At 41.2% G+C, this 19,904-nt stretch overlaps 2 protein-coding genes across 6 annotated transcripts; one reads left to right on the plus strand and one right to left on the minus strand.

The window, feature by feature from the left end:
• The first annotated feature begins 410 nt into the window (after window positions 1–410).
• On the plus strand, window positions 411–14,508 carry LOC102692674 (thrombospondin type-1 domain-containing protein 1). Of its 5 annotated transcripts, XM_015341955.2 has the most exons (6): window positions 411–1,448; window positions 4,851–4,991; window positions 6,691–7,148; window positions 7,431–7,638; window positions 9,000–9,158; window positions 10,557–14,508. In XM_015341955.2, the coding sequence occupies exons 2-6, from the start codon at window positions 4,934–4,936 to the stop codon at window positions 11,876–11,878; spliced, it is 2,205 nt and encodes a 734-aa protein (XP_015197441.2). In that variant the 5' UTR covers window positions 411–1,448; window positions 4,851–4,933; the 3' UTR covers window positions 11,879–14,508. The 5 variants fall into 5 exon arrangements, with proteins under 5 accessions (XP_015197441.2, XP_069046280.1, XP_015197436.2 ...); XM_069190179.1 differs by having other exon boundaries at window positions 2,045–4,991; window positions 6,691–7,638; XM_015341950.2 differs by having other exon boundaries at window positions 6,691–7,638.
• Window positions 13,009–19,385, minus strand: fgl1b (fibrinogen like 1B). The gene is made up of 8 exons (XM_006628230.3): window positions 19,303–19,385; window positions 18,894–18,972; window positions 18,071–18,281; window positions 16,788–16,947; window positions 16,194–16,291; window positions 15,911–15,999; window positions 14,151–14,341; window positions 13,009–13,192 (listed from the first exon to the last, which is right to left on the minus strand). The coding sequence occupies exons 2-8, from the start codon at window positions 18,951–18,953 to the stop codon at window positions 13,009–13,011; spliced, it is 993 nt and encodes a 330-aa protein (XP_006628293.2). The 5' UTR covers window positions 18,954–18,972; window positions 19,303–19,385.
• Window positions 19,386–19,904: the final 519 nt, after the last annotated feature.

Raw genomic sequence — 19,904 nt, forward strand, 5'->3', positions numbered from 1 at the left:
ATTTTTCAGTGATATTGTCCCTGATTTTGGGGTTACAATATCCTGTACACAAGCCCTAGTGAACATTTTAAGTGAAATTTCCTTAGTAACTGGATTGAAACTATGTTAGATTATATCATTTTTTTAAAGAATGTAACTTGAAAAAAGACCACCTTCACCTGCCTTGACCCCACAGAAAGCAGCATGACTTTATCTTGTTTTGTTAACACTCCCCTGACACTCCCAAGTGTTCCCTCAAATCTTTGATGTCAGTGGGCTGTTCCATTTGCCCTTTCCAATACATTTTCCATTAAAAAGTGTTTATAAGGCTGGGGCGGGATTTGCTTTTCCAGGGCTATCCTTTCAACTTCTCCAAATGTGTACTGCAACCTATACTCTTGTTGGTAACTTTAACTTTTGACATTCATATTGATACATCTTTCCAGTTGTTGTTTGTTTAAACCTATTTACCATCCATATTGCATTAGATTTCTATTCAAATTCTGAACAATCAAGCAAATTATGAAGGAGGCCTCTTGGACTGTGGCAGATTAAACAACCTGGACAAAATGATTAATCTGTATTTCATATTCTGTGCCAATGTACATAGAAGTACTCTTTCCCATCCTGTATTAGTAGATGAGGTTTAATGATTCAAGAAAGAAACATTGCAGTGTTCGTACAAAAAAATAATTTTTAATCTGTCTTTGTAGCAGATCAAACATGTGGAAATGATAATTGTGGATGATGTCATTGTTGCTGTAACTGACCTCCGTCGTGTTTTTCGGATATTCTATATCGGATATAAAAATGCAAAGGGACATTTCTTTATATTGAGCATCATTTAGTAGAAGTTAAGCAGTGGTTTTAAAAACACCTTGAATTCCATTTGGTTTTAATCTTTCGCCTTAATTTATGTAGAAACATACTTATGTGAAAATATTGCCGTAATACTCCGGTACTCCAACGTCGGGACGAACAAATGCTTACAGCAACTACTGGATTCATAAAAAAGCAGGGAAAAACAGGTCGTCCTAGCTTTAAAATCAAACTGACGGTTTAAAATTGAAAGATGTCCTGTACGTTTAGCCTATTCAGGTTATCCCGTATTATCAGAATATATGATTACACTGCGAGTAGACTGACCGAGTTGATTCAATCAACATTAAGAAATACGGGACCTCCAACGCAGCAGTCTCCTTCGAGGAGTAAATGATTCTCGATGCCAGTAGAGGGAGCACAGAAATCAAGTGTCATCCCTGGGTGTTGTTACATGGTACTCAGACGCTCACTAAACACACCCGCGGAGAGAACTAGACTTGTCCTGCTTCAAGTTATGTCGTTTATTAAATTCACGAATCGGTCAGCCTGCTGGAAACGTGTGGAAAATGTAATGGCTTTTCACATTAAAAAAAAAATAATACAAACATTACTGTGAAGAGCTATCTTCTCTCCGGTTTGCGGTAACTGTAAGTACATTAATGTAATATTCAGGCAGTACTGTATGGCAGTAAGGCTACTGTTATAGGAGTTCAGAGGGTGATTAATTTATGTTTTCCATTTTGAATCTAGAGTTGTGCTGTCAAGCCAGGTATGTTTAGTATTTTTAATTTCACACTGCCCATGTAAGATTATCCCGGTTCTGTTACGCTCAAGGACAAAATATCGCCTGCGTTTAAAACTTAAATGTTGAGTTGAATAGTTTTCTTTGGAGCCAGTAGTATTTTCCATCTGTAGTACAGCACGAAGCTGAATATTTTTTTTTAAAACAAAACAGAGTGACTAAGGCGTTTCATTTGAAATTATTTTCATAAGTATACGGACTAGTCAGTAATGTGTTGCCTGTTCTGTTAATAACATATAGGGTTCATTAAGATGATACTGTAACTTTGCATTTACATTTGGTGGTTGTTTACCGACTTCGAGGGGAGCTATAAGGAGACTAGACTTAGGTTAATAGGCTCCAGTGTTTGGAAAGGACACTGGTTAATTTTGGAACTATATAAGCACTAATCATCTATTAGCCCCAGCTGCACCTCACACCGCTATACGGATATCATTGCAGTACTACTGTACAATTACCTATCGTCTCGACGGATCTGGAGAACAGCATCTATTTCCTGGGACTCGACTCCGTAAGACTAAGAGTTTTTTTTTTTCTGTCAGGAGCAAGGTGTAATCCTAGAGACCAAAACTGATCGTGTCGTCTGTGCAGTGTAGGCATGTCGCTGCAACCTACGGCAGCGGGATAAACGGGTTTTCTTCCAGACACGTACTGTACAGTACAGTACGTGGATATTTAAAAAAATAAAACGTTGTATTTAGTTTGAATTAAAGTAGAGTTATAGAAGAATCTTTGACAAATACAGTTCCTTAGGGGATTCAAATAATTTATACTACATCTGAAATGTAGAGCATGAGAATGAATTTTCCGATTGATTGCACTCATTCCTTTTCTCCTGCGAAGTATAATGGATCACCACCTTGGCCTCTCACCCAGCAGTTGATCCAATTGTTTGATATTGAAATGATTGCTTTTAAGGTACAATATATGTAAAATAAAGGTTCTTATTAATTTATGAGAGAAAACTAGTTAAACTAGACGGTAGTCTAGATTAGTATGCAATTCGGGACAATTTTTGTTTTCCTCTACTTAGTAAATCGGCAAGTTCATTGAAACATCCACATAAAATGTACTCTCAGTAATAGTCATTTCAGACGAATATTGTTCTTATGCCTCTGCCACAGATGCACTCGGGCGTACCAGTTACGTATGTACATGCTTTGGGAGTGCCACTTTTGGGTGTGTGCCACTGATCTTCACAGCTCTTTTTCAGTTAAGATTCTCAAATTACTGTCAGTGTTCAGATACTAATCGTTTGTTCACAGGTCTGCAACCAAAACAAACATGTCTTATGAGGCTGGGTGGAGACTGTAACACCCTTAAACAGCACTTACGTTTGATTTGATTTGCAGCTGTTCTAGGGAAAACAGTATAAATTACATTTTGCACGTGCACAAACTGTCACAGTGTGATTAAATGCTTTCCCCATCATAATGGTTCATTCTTATGATTTCTAATTTTTTAACTTCAATTTGTCTGGTCCTGCTCTTATTTTTTTAAATGAGAAATATTGCTTAAAAGTTATTTTATTTAATAAACATTACATATATAATTATGCTGAATGTATCCGTTTCCAAACTCCTTTAGCAGACTTGTGAATAATGATTTTACAGATGGCTCTACAGCTGACTGAGAATTGTGGGCACATCGCTTGGGGTTAAATATGAGGAGTAGTTCATTTGGAAACTTTAAAAACTAAAAGAAAAAAGGGAGTGCATGATGATCTTTTCACTAGAAAATAAGGTGGAGTCTGTCCGATATATAAAAACATTCCAAGTTATTTTTGCCAGTTTAATGTTTGTTTTTCACAAAGGACTTAAAAACGTCAGACAAAAATGGTTAAAATCCATTGTGTTATGTGACTGTGCCTTGGGAATGGACAAAGAATAACTGAGTTTCTCATTTTCTTAAAGATAGACCCATTGTCTTGTATAATCCCGTCACAACCTCTTTGAGTTTCCTGTGAATGGTTTCGTTTGCCTATGAGTCAACATCCTATCCCAAAAGCATCCCTAAAAGACCACACAACTGACACCAACCTCAGTTAAAGTAGTACCATACTGTTTTCTCATTTCATGTTATCCCAGCTCTATATAACTCAATTGGAATAATTATTCAAAAGCTGTATGCTTTTTTTTGCTTCTTACCAGTTATTTTACAAGGAACTGTACTTCTAATTAAGTACATCTCTGCTACTCATTAATTCTTCCTACTTCCTATTCTTTCTATTCTTCCTAAAGTAGGCTTCTTCCTACTTTAGTCTAAGGGAGATTTTTCCTTGCCACTGTCGCCTTAGGCTTGCTCATTGGGGCTTCAGGCCCAGAAATCTGTAAAGCTGCTTTGTGACCATGTCCATTGTGAAAAGCGCTATACAAATAAACTGAATGGATTTGATTTGAATTGAAATGCAACTTATCGAATATTCATTTAATATAGTTATTTTTGTTACATGAAAAAAGGGATGTGCAGTGTTGATAGGTCCATCTATCCATTTTCAAACTGCTTTATTCTGTAGAGGGTTGTGGGGGAGCTGGAGACTATATGGCAGGATACACCATGGACAGGGCGCCAGTCTATTTGAGGGCACACACAGACACAGACATGCACACGTTCACATCAGGGCCAATTTTTCCCAGCAGCAGTTTACCTAACGGTATGTTATTGAACCGTGAGAAGAAACTGGTAGGTTAGATGGCTTCTGGGAAAGTTGGTCCTGATGTGAGTGTGTCCTGCAGTGTACTAGCGTCCTGTCCAGGGTGTATCCTGCCTTGCGCCTATTGCTTACCAGGATTGGCTCCGGCTCCTCTTTGACACCATGTTGGATAAAGTGGTTTAAACATGAATGGATGCATGGACATAATTATTTCAGCAATTTCTCCTAGCAACAGCAATATTTTGTCTAGCAAAACCTAACAGCTTTTTAAGTTTTAAATCAGTCATACAGCAGCCAGCAAACCAGTCATTGTTAATAGCTGATTCACAGCTCATAAGGAAAACAAGTTAAAATGTCTTTTTTTCTTTTCCTATACAGAAATCTAGACGGAAATTCCCTGGCAAGTAGCATAAAGTGAGAGGGTGTTTGACATTAAAACAAGGAGACAGCCTCCTTTCACAAACTTTGCACCTGCCTTTTTGGAAGTGTAATTATAGAAAGACGTTGTTGAAGGTATCTTGTGGAGGAGAAAGCACTCAGTGGGTAAATGGAGTAGCCATGGCGACTTCTAAACTGTTGTGTTGGTGGTTTCAGAGTGACTACTGATTGGGCACCTTGAACAGGTGCTGTGAAGAGGGTCATGAGGTGTGCAGGGGTGCCAGGACTTATCAGTCGGAATGCCTCAGGCCCTGCCAGCTTCCGCTCCTGTATTCCTGCTGCTGTTCTGCGGTTACGGTGAGTTACTGCAGCCAGAATAGGCTTTAAGCTGCCCTGTTCCCAAACCATTGTAAAGTTGTATATTTCTGGTGGTTGGTGAGGTGCCTCAGCCAAGCTGTGACTCAGAGCAGGGAAACAGCTGGGGCCTTCTCTGGGTAAATGAGGGCATTTCCTGAGAGGAAGACAAGAAACTGCTTTCTGTGTCGTTATGTTCTTGTTCTACCCTGAAATGTACCTGCTGAAAATGACACATCTGCGTAATGGTATCATCGATGTAAATTGAGGTTATAAGTGTATAAGACTATACAAAAACAGAGAAGCTGGAAATCTAAAGTCTTTCCTCATACCTCTCATTTTAACATATTCTTTTATTTTTATAAGACAAGAGATTGGGAGCACTCAATATTTCTACAAAATAGTTAGAAAATGTTGAATTAGGAAATAATTTAAAACATCATCTTTGCGCTTTAACTGGCAAATGTAGTTAAAATGCAAAACCTTTAAATACGAAGAACAGGCCCTGAGTTACACAGGAAATCACACTGGAATAATAGGAGTGGAAGAATGGTTAGAATTTTTTTTTTCCTCCTGGATTGTTTTTGAAAAACCTTTGGAGATACAATAGCAGCTCCACTCGATTAAAAATGCCAAATACTGTAATCATCAAAGTGATTGCTGTGACATGAAAGATTCTGCCCTTTACTGTAATCCCATTGAGATTGCCCAAGGGAAGGGACATGGCAATAGTATATGATACTTATTCAAATGTGTTTTTCAAATATTTGGCATAGCCCATATTTTTGTTACTCTTTTTGAAAGGACAAGTTTAGGCAACATATGAGTGTGAAAGCCTCATCTCAGAGGCTTCCAAAAGCTCTCCATACAGTAGATGCCTCTTAATTTTTATGAAAACATTTTCTTTTGGCGAAACATTATACAGCCCAGCAAATCAGAGAGAAGGAAATTTACTCTTAGAAGACATAAACCTTTTTTTATTTGTAGCCTTCACTAAAGTCTCCGTAAAAGCTCAAACTAAACGACAATTTAGATTTTTGTACTCTCTTTTTCTTATGCAGAAAAACAAACCTATGTCAGTCTTTTATAGAAATAGTCATTTTACTTTAATGTTTACCAGGTCATCCTGAAAGCTCTGTATTTTGTAGTACTTTGAACAATATTCTTTTCATTTTGTGGATATGCAGAGAGGAACAAAGGTTGTTAATGATATGGAACCCCTGAGAATGAGTGTACAGTATATTTGACCTGTAATTATGTTGGATTAGCTACTGCAGGACTTTGAATTAACTACTGTATTCATGTGTCGATTACCCTGAGATGTTGTGATAAAAGATTGTGATGTGATAGATTGATGGCTGGAAAATTGGTCCTGGTGTGAGTGTGCGCGTGTCTATATCTGTGTATGCCCTGCGATTAACTTGCGCTGTGAGGCAGCAATGCTAACCATTGCGCCAACATGCTGGCCCATTACTAAACATACTGAATAAAAATGTCGCTTTTTGGCATCCACTTTACGGGTGGATCAGAGAAAATAAAAAACTATCCTTGAGCGCTAACGTTCAGTTTTCACCGCATACGGTAGTTGATATTGAGGTGTCCTGCCTTACTAGCAAATGTCGAGTTTGTTGCGGTTGTTTTTGTTAATTGAAACGGACACACTGTAACTAAATGCTCACCACTCCTTTTGACTTCATTTCAGCTCTGGCCCAAATCCGTTACTGGCCCTCCGCAGTATATGTGGCTTTAAGCAACGGGACAGTGTTTGTGGATTTCCACTGTGACAGGAATGTGACCGATGGCAGCATGACCATTTCCTTGGTGGATACAGAGGCCAATACCACAGTGGCCAGCAGACCTGTACCTGGAAACCAGTCAGAAGGCACAGTGGAGTTTAACTGCACCTGCTTCCCCTACGCAGGCAGATTCCGGTTCTGGCTGCAGCTGGGTGGGCAGAAAGGGTGCCTCAATGATACCCAGTGGTGGAGTGAGGTACTGCACGTCCAGTGGCCCCCTTTCCACATCGGCGTGCAGAGAACGAGCAACAGGAGCTCGAGCTCTTTTCAGATCGGGATTTCCACCAACTTTGAGCCCTGCCGTTTGAACTTGTCCCCTGTTTACTTGGAGGTCAGCTACTTTGAGCACAACACGATAGGGAAGGTAAGCATTGATAAAGTGAAGGCACAGGTCAGGAGGGACGTGGCTGTTGTGAAATCACAGTGGGTGGATTTGGGCTGTGTCTTCCCTTTTACCGAACGGGATTTCATCAAGGTGGCCCTGAAATCCCGCCATGCAGACTGGGACATAAAGTCCTCAGGGCCGCTGTACCTCTCTCAGATATTTACATACAAGCTGCTCATTGACAATGTGTACAAGCTGGGCTGCGAGCGAACAGTGACAGTGCGCTTATTGCCCCCACCCTGTGCCTTCGCCCAAGGAAAGGTGGTCCTGTACCGGGAAGGAGTCACGGGCTCAGGAGAGGACAGCCCTCCTGTGGCGTCTAAATGGCTTTCCCATGGAGAGAATGAAACTGAATTCAACTGCTCCCTGTTTGAACCGGGCAAAAACAAGTACTGCTTTAAGTTCATTTTAAACTTTAGCCGCTTGCCTAGCCATGCCCAGAGCTGCATCGTCGTACAGAGGAACACAGGTTAGCATTTCTTTTGTTTTTTAATGTCTTTTTTTTTCTTTTCAGTTTCAGAGATATCTGATATTTGCCCCCTCCCTCTCCATTTGAAACCTCACTCCTTCTCGCCTGCCAACATTGTCTTCACCTACCAGCGCTGTAGTCTTCATTCTAGACTCCACCTTGCCACGCCATTTCATGAGTTACCGATTGGTGCCCGTGCAAAAAGTAGACCTCGAAGAGCTTCGGCAATGACATGCCCGAGTCACAAAAGATGGGCAAGAGGAGACACTCTAACGTAGCCAGAGGAGCCATAGCGTTGGTTTTCCTAGAATAACCTTTCGTGTAAAAACAGAAGAAGGACAGACTCAACCTCTTCCTTCATTTAATGGCTTGCTTAGTCTTGCTAGAGATTGTGTCTGCTGAGATTAATTCAAGCTCCACACCCTGCGATGTGCATAAAGGAAAGGCAATATGTACTTGGCAGTTTAAAACTTTTGAAAAAACCTGGGGCTAGTTTGGGGATTGAGGAGAGCAAGGGTGTAGATGAGTTCATCTGAAGCCTGAGATTTTAGTATATACTCTCAGTGGTAGGGGAGCTCACAAAATCTCAAAGGACTCAATCTCCTTACTATAATGCCTGCAGCCTCCCCTCTCTTCCTCCTGTTACTGCCACTAGCCATGTACATTTTTGCTTTTACAGTAGATTATGCAGTGAATCATACTGTAGGTGCCATAATTGGGCAACACACTGGCACAGTGGTTAGCATGGCTGCCTCACAGCTCTGGAGCCCTGGATTCATTTGGTTTTGTGCTGTCTGTGCGGAGTTTACATATTCTCCCATTGTTCACTTCCTCGGGGTCCTCTGGTTTCCTCCCACAGTCCAAACACATGCTGGTAGTTTAATTGGCTTCTGCAAAATTAACACTGGGGTCAGTGTGTGCATGTTTGTCCCATTCATGGTGTATCACGCCCTGTGCCCAGTGCTTCCCAGGATATGCTCCAGACCACTGTGACCCTGAATAAGATAAGTGGTTAATGAAAGTGATATGATGTGAGGTACTGTACCATACGTAACAAGAATGCCAAGATATTATGTGTTATTATTTCTGCTAAGATTATGTCAGGTGACATACTTTTGGGATATCTTAACAGTAATCCTGGCTGATAGATTAATGCACTACTTGGTCACCTCTACTGTACATGTGTAAAGGTTCAAACCTCTGAGGTTCCACAGATATTTTCAGATGGGTTGACTCACCAAGCTAGAATTATTCTTCAAGCAGCAGGATTTCCAAAGGTCCAGTATAAGTACTAGATTTGCTTTTAGCGGGCGGAGCTATAATGCTGTAATGCACTCACTTTCCCTCACCTCATCCTGTAGAGTCATGGGGCCGGTGGCAAACCTGGAGCCCCTGCAGTGTGAACTGTGGTGAAGGGGTGAGGCAGCGGTACCGGGAGTGCCTGGTGCCTTCTACTGGGATGGCCCACTGCACCGGCCTGCAGAAAGAGCTCTCCCCCTGCTCCCTGGAGGACTGCACAGGTAAACACTGGGCTGGGTCACACCCAGGCCCTCCAGCAACCACCGCAATTTACATCACTCGGTATCAGGCTAATAGATCTCTAGGCACTTGGCAAGAAAGGAATTCCATACCATATGAAACCTTTCAAGACAAGCAGAAGATTATGCATATGAACTGTAAATCTCCTGGCCCAGGAATGGTGCTACCTGACTATAATGAGCTTTCCCCAGCCTGCAGTGTTTGCTATCCAGAGCACTCATGCAACATGTAGCGGGCTCCAATATTCTTATAAACGGAGCATCTTCTTAAACTGCTGAGCAGTTTACATTTTGGATCTTTTGTGATGGGGCCTTCACTGAGGCAATAATTTTGCCCTCCACACTCAACCATTTCTACAGACTGGTGCAGTGCAGTTCTCCCGCGTTTTGCCTCCAAGTACTTTCATGACCCATTACCACTGTATCCTTAGGCTTTTAGTTCATCTATTTGCATTTGCTGGGGTACAGATGTTACTCAAGAGGTACAGTAACCACTACATTCACAGGAAGGCAAACATTTTTTTTTATTGTTATAACCTTGGCCAGTATAGTGGCCCAGCATTTAGCATCACAGCCTTGCAATGCTGGGGCCCTGGGTTCAATTCCTGGGGTGCTATCTGCATGGAGTTTGTAAGTTCTCCCTGTAGTCACATGGGTTTCCTCTGGGTGCTCTGGTTTCCTCCTTCAGTCCAAAGACATAGTGGTGGATTAATTGTTGCCCATTGTTTGCTGGGTTTGACTCTGCCTCCACTGTATTGGATAAAGCAATTAAAAAACGGATGGATGTTATATCCTTAATTCCCTCAAAGGGAATGTAGCCATTGCTCTTTTAGGTTGCTTCACAATTACCTTCTCACAGAGAATTGAATGTTGAAAGTTGGTTCAAACCTTTCCATTCACATGGACTCACAGGGGAAAAAGGGGAGGCTGGGTAACATGAGAGGGCTCACAGTCTGGTGTGCATGCTGGATTGAGGAGAAATCACAGGACTGTCACGGACGTCCAAAGGGACTAACCGTGGGGAGCAGGAGAGCGGAAAAAGACCCATATGCGTAGCGGCGAGACGGGAAAAAGGCCCGGGCTCATTAATGCAAAGAGTTCAGGAATGCCGTATAGAAACCTATGCCCTCAGGGAGCGGACGTGGGGCGCCCTGGTGCTAGGCGGGTCTCAGGACATCCGAACCTCAATGCTAAGCCTGGACAGAGTGCAAGACCCGGAAATATATAGCCCAAGGAAGAGAGGGACAGGAAGGACAGCAGACCGGAAACTAGGGACAGGACAGAGAAGGAGCGCCCTCTGGCTGCAGAGGGCGTGACAAGGACACTTCCTCATGAGACATTTTTTTTAGAGAACCTAATTTGTTTTTCAATTTCTTGCAGTGGTTGCAGTTTCACCTTCCCTCGCTCCTGTTCACCCTGAGAGCAAAAAGATGGGCAACATGGTAGCTGTGGCAGGCATCTCCATCTGTCTTGTAGTGATTGTGGCCACTGTCCTCATCACGCTGTGGAGGAAGCTCTGCCGGACTCCAAAGTGCAACTCCGTCCGCCGCCGCAGCTCCTTGCACTCCCCGGGATTCAGGAAGAACTCGGACGAGGTCAACATCTACTGCCAGAGCCAGCAACGGCACAGTTTCTCTGAGAGCCTGGAGGCCCTGCCAGAGCAGGCTGAGGAAGTTTTCGACAAGCTGACCGTAGGCCGCAGGCACAGCCACCCTCTCTCAGCTGAACTGAGCAACCCCACTTCTGGGGAGAGTCTGTCACCCAACGTGCAGAAGATCATCCCTCCTATCTTTGGCTACCGGCTTGCCCAGCAGCAGCTTAAGGAGATGAAGAAGAAAGGCTTGAAGGAGGCCACCAAGGTCTACCATGTGTCCCAGAATCCCCAGAATGACACTGTCCTGGATGCCACCTCTGTAATTATGCCAGAGCAGCCAGAAAGCCAGGAGGAAGCAGCATTAAGCCGTTTCCGCATCAAGGCACCTTTCTTAGAACCCAAGAGCTCTGTTTCTCCAGAGAGGCCGAGTCCCAAAGTGGACTTTGTGCTCTCACAGCTCAGTGAGCTTCCTCTCTCCTCTCAGCCCAGTGTGCATCAGCGTACTGAAGAATGGGTGGAGATGGTGGAAAGAGGCTACATGAGGAATCCACATTTCAAGAGAACAGCCAGTTTCCATGAAACCAAACACCCCCGACCATTCCGAGAAAGGAGCCTGTCTTCCTGTACTACAAGGCAGCTGGCATTCTCTGGCTCCAGGTTGAGAGGTTTCGACCAGCATCAAGAAAAGGAGGACAGACGCCCCAAATCTAGGATGGGGGATGGGGAGGAGGAGAGGCACCGATTTTGGAATGAGAGGTTGTCAGCAAACAGGCCAGACCTCCTCGGTGATCGCAGACTGGGGACCTGGAGTACTGGACTGGACAAAACAGTGCAAAGTAGGGCCAGAAGAGGTCCTTCGCCAATTCAGAGAAACATGATGGCCAGGAAGCTGAAGCAAGCCAATTCATCGGCCACCTACAGCCACCAGAGGAACACCAGCCTCAGCCCCTCTCAGTACAGGAGGGACAAATGCAAGAGTCTTCCACTCGACTCTGAGTACGGACTCTACCCCAGCTCCCCCTACGGCCTCACCGAGTCTGAACAACGCATGATGGATCTGTCGGGGTTCTTTGGGGAAGAGGATGAGAACAGAGATTTTGAGTGCTGAGATGCTGTGATGATTACCTGCACATCATACTCTCAGGGTCGCTGAAATGTAGTTCATGTTTTGTCAGAGCACTGACTGAAAAAGTAATGAAGCCACTTGTGGTCAACCTAGAGTATTAGGAACATCCCAGTGTGAATACGGCAAGCGGTGAACACAAGTTGCAAAGCCAGTTCAATGGCCAATACAGTTAATTATCACTACTCTCTATTGACTGGAGGTCTAGGTCATCAGTTATTTACATATGTATATTTTCTGTTAATTTATGAACATATTTGTGAAAGTGGACAATGAAAGTGTCTGTCTGCCACTGAGATTCTAGTATCTATGCTGACAGTATCTTTCCAGGGCCAAAGAATGTATGTTATCTTGAACCTTCTTAAAGGAATGAAATAATTTTTAAAAATTGTTTTAAATACCATTTCATTAAGTTAATGTTTTCTTGTCAGACCTAAGGTTCTTATTTAGATCATCATCTCCGTCCATGTATTTGACATCAGACATGGCTTTATACTGCAACTGAGTTAATTACCAATAACAGATAACAGATTTAATTACCAAATCTTAACAACTTATGTTTTGCAAAATGTAAGGCTTTATGTTGTCTCCTTACGCTGCCTGAATATGTTCACTGCTGAATCAATAAAAATGTTTAGGTCTTTTTCATAGATAGCCTATTCAAGTTCTGTTCCGCTCATTTCATATTTGTTATTTTTGTATAAACTGCTATCTAGTCCCAGTTTTGTAAACCGTCCAAAGGTGAAAGACAAACAAGAAGGGAAGGAATAGAATGAAATTAAGTATTGGTAGCTTAATTATGACAAAAAGACAGGTTTATTTAGTTAACCTGATATAGTTAAGGTACAGAATAATGTGGGTACATTTAATTTTAAGTGTTTAACTATGGAAAAAAGCATAACATTGGTATTCTCCTACTTGTCACAGTTCCCGCTGAGAAAGAAAAAAATCAGCAGCGCACAGAAATGACTGTTGGAATTAAATCATTCCCTGAATTCAACCAATCAGAGGATCTCTGTATTGCTCTAGAACTCTGGTCTCCACCGGCAGGGAAGAGAATGGCAGGGCCTAGAGAGGCCTGGAGTCCTGGATGAAAGGGGACTCTTATTGCTAACCTATACCAGCCCTCCCTCACCGCTCCCCCAGCTGTCCATAAAGACCAGTGGCCTGACCTTCATGGTAGTATGCCGGAGGGAGTACCAGAGGCCGCTCCATGTCATCCACACCACCCCATTGTCGTACTTTCCTCTGTACTCGCCTCCCCTGTAGTACTTTCCATTCAGGTTGGCTGCATGGCACCTGCAGGACAAACAAAGCACAGAGGCCTCCTTGAACTCTGGGAGGGACTGAAATCAGCCCTAATTCAGTTGACATAGGGGAGAGATATGGAACACAAGCTTTCTTTTATGTTTTAAAATCCACATATTTTGTGAAACTACAGTGTTTGAATCTATTCTCCCTGCTTTGAGACAGTAGTGGGACTTGTGTGGGGGCACAAGCCGGTCCTCTTCAACCTGCACATCACTCCAAAAGTACCCAAGATACACTATATTTTATGATAAATCATAATGTTTTCCTTTTCAGTAGGTTCCTTTTGTCTCACCTGTTGTACTAGCAGGCATCCTGTGAAATGAAATCACCTAGTAAAGGATTATTTTGTGTTATTTTCTATTCATATAATGGCACACTTCATGTGACATGAAATGTCTTGATCATTGTATTTTTTTCAGAGAGGAACATACCATAGACTTAAGCAACTGTGCATAAGGCACAGTTTTCTATTGGAGCTTGACAAGCCAACTGCTCTTGTCAAGATAACAACTGCAGCACAGTGTTAAACAATCATTAGCTAAGGGGGAAAAAATAGTAACTGTAGAGTATGTTTTTGTGATCCCAGTAACATTTCATGAGATAACCTGATCTTTGTGATCGATTTAGGAGGCAGCAAATCTTTATTATGGGGGCAATTTACTGTACTTATTTACACGACACCATTAAGTGAAAAACTGGCTTTTAATTTTCTCCACAAAATAAATTGCGGTATAAACGTTGGCCAGGTGGCTGTTTATTTTCTTCCCAGGAAGTACTGACTGATTTACCCCCAAAAAAATCTCATGCAGCTGTTCTTCAGACTTAAGTGTTAAGAATCTGTTATTAGCAGTCATCCCAGGAAACATTTTCAAAGGCACCGTGCAGGTCAGGGAAGGTGAGGCTGGAATATGTGGTAGTTGAACAGTGTGGCCTGTGTCTAGGATACCTGTTGTACCACCATCCTCCCTTGTTTTCCTTGGCACAGCTGCCCTGCAGGAAGCGGTCATTATCTCTGTCCTTGGTGCTGAACAGCATGGCATTGTGTGAGGCTGACCACTGTTGCTCCACACCACCTCCCCCGGACAGCGCATCGCCAGCACTCCCACTGTACAGCCCAAACCTCAGCTGGTAGTTATTCTAAAACACAACGACAGTCAAGTACACCTTCTTCCCACCTTTAAGAGCAGAAGCTGAAAATTTGTGAGCAGAGCATGGATTTTGGGGAGCACTGCCTAATTTATAGCCTATCATTACCATAGGCGTCAAATCTAAAAATGCTCCAAATAAAGAAATTTCACCTCTAATGCAGTCATTGGTTGATAGTGTTTCTCAATGCTAACCTGTAAAAAGTGACAAGAATACAGAAGTGCCTCTTGTGAAAGGTTATGTGGTATTTGGACCTTGTTGTCGGGAAAATATAGGAATGTAGTTGGGACCTAGCCTCCATACAAAAACTACATTTTCTCAGGTTGTGTTTTGAAAGAGGTAACTATCAAGTATAAGGGATGCTTACAAATCACTGTGATCTGGACAAGTTATTTGGAAATTTGGAAGGTCCAAAACATGATTTCTATGATCCAAGTTTATACTACTGTAATTTTTAAGGAAGAAAAATGCCTTTTTTCTAACAACGTGCACTGTATTATAAAGTGATTTGTGACTAAATCGAGATACTGGTAGCAGATAAGTGCAGGACATGAAAACAAAAGATCTGTGTAATAATGCTTGAAAGAGTGCATAGTGTCTAAACAGACCCTAAGAAAGGATTGCTATGGCATCGGTCATTAGATTGTTTAAGAGAAAGAATTGTTTACTAATTGGTTTTGTTTTCAAGATATGGATTACACATTTCATTAGACCATTTGAAAAAGCTGCTCACTTCTGTTTGTGAATGATTTGTGTGGCATTTCTAAAGCTACCCACTAGGCGTCACTATGGTTTAATTTTTTTAGAATCTTTTCCGTAACACTATGGCAGTCATTATGAAATAATAGAGGAAAATGTTTTTTATTCAGTTATATTTTGCAAAAATATATAATTTTTTCACATGTATATTTTTAGAAATAGATTAAGATATGTTATGGGGGAGTCACCTTGTTCAACTGCAGAGTTTAGATGGTAAACTCTTGAGAAATAAAATACTAAATGTGCATTAGTAAGTTAAACACGTAAAGAACTTTCTTAAGTAGAAATACTCTGTGGATTATGCACAATCTGATTTAAATCATTTGTTTTCTTTTAACCAGGAAACTGAATGAACTCCATAAACCTGTTCTTGACTGGAGTAAAACAGCTTGATTTTGTTTTGTACTACTCATTTGACAATGTATGTTGATGAGTCCTTCACAGCCTGGTTTTTTTACAGTACATGTTGCCCTTGTTTCACCAAAGGCAGGCCAGTGTCTGAGAAGCCATAAGGCCAAAACAGTTATCATAGTATATTTTGTAGGAAAGATTCTGTGGTATAACTAATTTTTGAGGGCTGAGTTTCCACTTGTGCCAACATGAGGCTTTTAGAACTCGAGCAGTGTAAACTTCAAGGTTATGAACTCTGCTGAAAAGCTCATTAAAATGCAGAGTCATCCTTGCTTCTTGTTATTCATATACCTATTAAAACTGTACATGCCAACTCACACATTAGCTTTCATTGTGTCTAGAGCAGATGCCTGAATTGAATCGTGACAGACAGAGTTTCTGAATGATCACCTTTTCATCTGCTATTTGAAAGTTTTCATAGTATGCATGCTTCTTCTCTCCTTTCCAGTCCATCAGTTCTATCTTCACTAGATTGTCACCTGGAAGAGAAGATATAACATTGTAGTTTATGTTCATTAGAGTGTGCTCTGCTTTGCACTGTATTGTTATTTTTTAAAAAAAAGTGAAATGTGAAATGTGACTTTCAGTTTAACTTGAAGGCTCACAAACCTTTAATTACAGAAGAGTGCATTGCTTTCTTAATAATAAAGAAAAAGAATTTAGATTTTTTTACCACCCAAGAGAAGAGAGTAAATATGTTCATTCCCCAGCCAGTATTCATCATTACTTCTTTTAAAATGCCCAAATCCTTCTTTGTAATCACTCCATTCTCTGGAGAAGAAGAAAACACATTTAGACTCTAACATATTCCAAACATCTTTCCAAAACACAGTGTAGAAAAAAAATGTATGAATGTACTGTGGTTTTTTCCTGATGTTAATATTAACCAGTTAACATATTACCATAATGAAGAACTTAACATTTAAAGTAAAACAATCTGCTTTCTGTAGTGCATCCACGCAATGACAAACACAGAGACTTCATCACATTTTCCTTATGTGCAGAAGGGAGAAATGCAGAATTATTATTTCATCATTCTTAGATGTTGGCTATTCTATTTTGTTGCCTAGTGGCTGACCTCACTAGTGGGACTCTGAGATGGCTGACTGACAAGTTTCTAAATCATGATTTTCTTCACCTTCTGCTTTGTTTGAATAAACAGGTACTGTATGCTTTAACTCCAAAAGGTCATAAATAGACAAAGTTTTGTATCAGCGGTCACTATTGTAAGGGAATACATTAGCAATAAGGAGAAATCATACTATACCGGTTGAAATCCACTCTTCCACTCCGTCTCTGCTGGAACACTGTCCACCCGGCCCCATCTGTCATGTCACAGTACACAAGGAAAGGCTCTGCCACCAGTTTGGGCTTGATCCGGTAGAACCCACTAGGCACTTTTTGTCTGTCATACAGCATTGAGCAGTCTGTACAGGAGCATAACATGCACACTTCAGCATGCCAGCTGAACAAATCCTAAGACTAGAAGCACAAAAACACAGACATACTGCAGTGAGTACCTAGTGATCCTTAATAAATTATCTCTTTGTGGAAGGAAGATTTGCACATGGGTGAAATTTCTCGCTCCAGGACTGAGTGGCAGCCATGGTAATATGCTTTTCACTAGAAGTGAGAAAAAAACACGTCCACAGGGAAAACTGTTTGGAGCTCATCCCAGGATGCAGTGCTGTCTTTTTTGCACTGATGTTAGTAAGCCAGATTGACTAAAAAAGCCATTATAACAGCCAAACTTCCTATGCCACCGCATCAAATGAGAGAGTGTAAATCTACAGCTACATTGTTTTTTTTCTTTTCCAAGTATTTTGTCCTTTTTTCCTTATTTTGCCTTCAGTGTGCACCTGTTTCCACCTGTCACTGTGCAGGAGTTGTCTGCAACCAAGTGCTAATTGATTTTATGGCAGGCTTGTGAAAGAAGAAAATGAAAATTTCGCCATAAAAGACACATTCTTCCTTTCCTAGTGAGGGGATTAATCAACCCATCTAAACTCTTATTCTCAGATCATGAGCTGTTAATTTTGGTTTAATAATCCCCAGCTACCCTCTCAGGAAAAAAAATGGATCTGACATCCATTTAGAGCAGTGCTTCCCAATCTTCTTCCTGGTAACGCAATAACACTCAAGGATGAGGATTATGGATTTTTCCAAAGCAAAGTAAAGCATTCTCCATTCCTAAATTTAATATCAGGGGTTGGGTGGAACAAAAACATGGACCATGAGAGTCCTGAGGCCTGGAGTTGGGATGAACTACAAAGACAACTTCCAATCTCAATTTTCAAAAAAATGTTTAAGATTAGGCATTAGGGTTTTCACACCTGCATTCTTTCTGACATGTTTTGCTAAAAATCAGAAGAGGATTATGCTGTGATGATAAATCCACTGGAAAATCAATGCATGTACTGTACTGTATGTTGGAGTGTATATGTGTTACTTCCTGCAGGGCACTGGCCCCGAAAGTCCAGAGGGACTGGGTTTGAAGAGCAATTGAAAGAAAATGTATTTGTTTCAGGAAAACAAGCAACAGCCTCTTACCCTGGTCATACACAATAAGATTTCCTCCTGTGGTGGGCAGTAGGGTTGGCCCCTGGAGGCTCTTGTTGTGTCTGGGCCAATGGTTGTCCACAAAAAAGTACTTGTACTGTCGCAGGTTCAACAGCTGCCACTCACCGATGAACAGCTTGTTCTGCAGGTTTTTGATGGTGTCATTAAGCTGAGAGAGCTCTGACAAGCACAGCTCGTTCTCCTGAAGGAGAAGGTAGGGGGAAATACTGTATCCACCAGTAAGCCAAAAATAAACTCATCAGAAAGACTTTTTTCCAGTTAGGATGGCAGCAATCCAGAGCCCACGCCAGTAGGACACAGCGCAAGGTAAGACTACAGCCTGGACAAGACAACATCACAGGGCACACACACATGCAGGTATAATTTAGAGGCACCAAATAACCTAGCATGTTGTTTGAAGTTGGGAATAAACTAAAGCACCAGACAAAAACCCAAACAAACAACAGAAGAACTTAAAAACTCCACACTGGAGACACAGCACTCCTAAATTAAACTCATGAACCAAGAGTTATTAGGCAGGCTGCCATGCCACCCAATTTATACACAAAATCAACAGAAATCCCACAAACACATACCTAATCTTTAATTCATAGCACTTCCTGCTGTGTTTCTACTCTATTGCTTAGGCTGTGATTTTTGTAAAGGTACAGTACTTGAGAAATAATTTGACAATAGGCAGCAAAACCTACAGTTAATAGCCTGCAGTAAAACCATATACTGTACATACCAGATAGCGCATCCACTCTAAGTTATAATACGAATATTGTACAGTACTTAAGAAGAAAATACGTACCGAGAGGCGAGATGCTGCTAAAGTTTGGCTCACAAATAAAAGAATCAACACCAGAGACATGTCCTTGTCTTCACACAACCTGTGGATAAAGAAAGCAAAGTCAGACTGAATAGTACTACAGATTTCCCATTTCAAGATGTGGGATTAAGTAGTCAAATTGAGCCTCACTTACAGTATGTATAGCTATAATACATATTCTAATTAATTGTATTTCTTCTTCATCTTAAACCGTTAAAGATTGTCACATCAGTAATCTGTTATGCAAATAAGAGGATAAGATTGTTTATAAACGATATAATCATAAGAAGCATTTTACAGTTTACAAGCCCTTGATCCTGATCATGTAGACCACACGCCTCCACTCAAAAGTTGTTAGAGAATTAGTACTGGTTGACAGAAACATAGCTACCTTTATATCAAGAAAAAGAGCAGCTTGTGGGTTATAGTCGATAACCGCTGAGTCGAGGGCAGTCTCCAAGTGCTAAATAATCGCTTCTCGGTATAGCCTCGTAATTTATAATATCTGGTCATCGTTCCAGATGTTCCACATTATAACCAGAAGACAATATTGCATCACTGCCTGGAGTGCAATCCAGAAATGATATACACATTCCTGTTTAGCATTGCTGTCTTCATTCCCCAAACTATTTATTACTACATGTTGATAAATGTATACTGTATATTAGAATATGATACAAAAATCGCGTTCCAGAAGATTCTAGATAGTGACATTAAATACAACAATTTATTGTTAGAACTTTAAATTAAATTTTGGACATAATTTTATAATTAGGCTGAATGCCTAATTATTGGTTCAACGCTCAGCTACAGTATATGGATTGAAAGGCTGCAAAAGAGTACTAGTATTTTCCCCCTAAACACTGATGTGGAGACACTGCAGTTTACCTAAAATGTATTATAATACTAATAATACTATTATAGCTTTCCTTTACAACCTTATGACGTAATGCTTCATCTGCCAAGTATGAAGAAACAATGGTGCGGTAAGAT

Source organism: Lepisosteus oculatus, chromosome 5, assembly GCF_040954835.1.
Source record: "Lepisosteus oculatus isolate fLepOcu1 chromosome 5, fLepOcu1.hap2, whole genome shotgun sequence".
Lineage (NCBI taxonomy): Eukaryota > Metazoa > Chordata > Actinopteri > Semionotiformes > Lepisosteidae > Lepisosteus > Lepisosteus oculatus.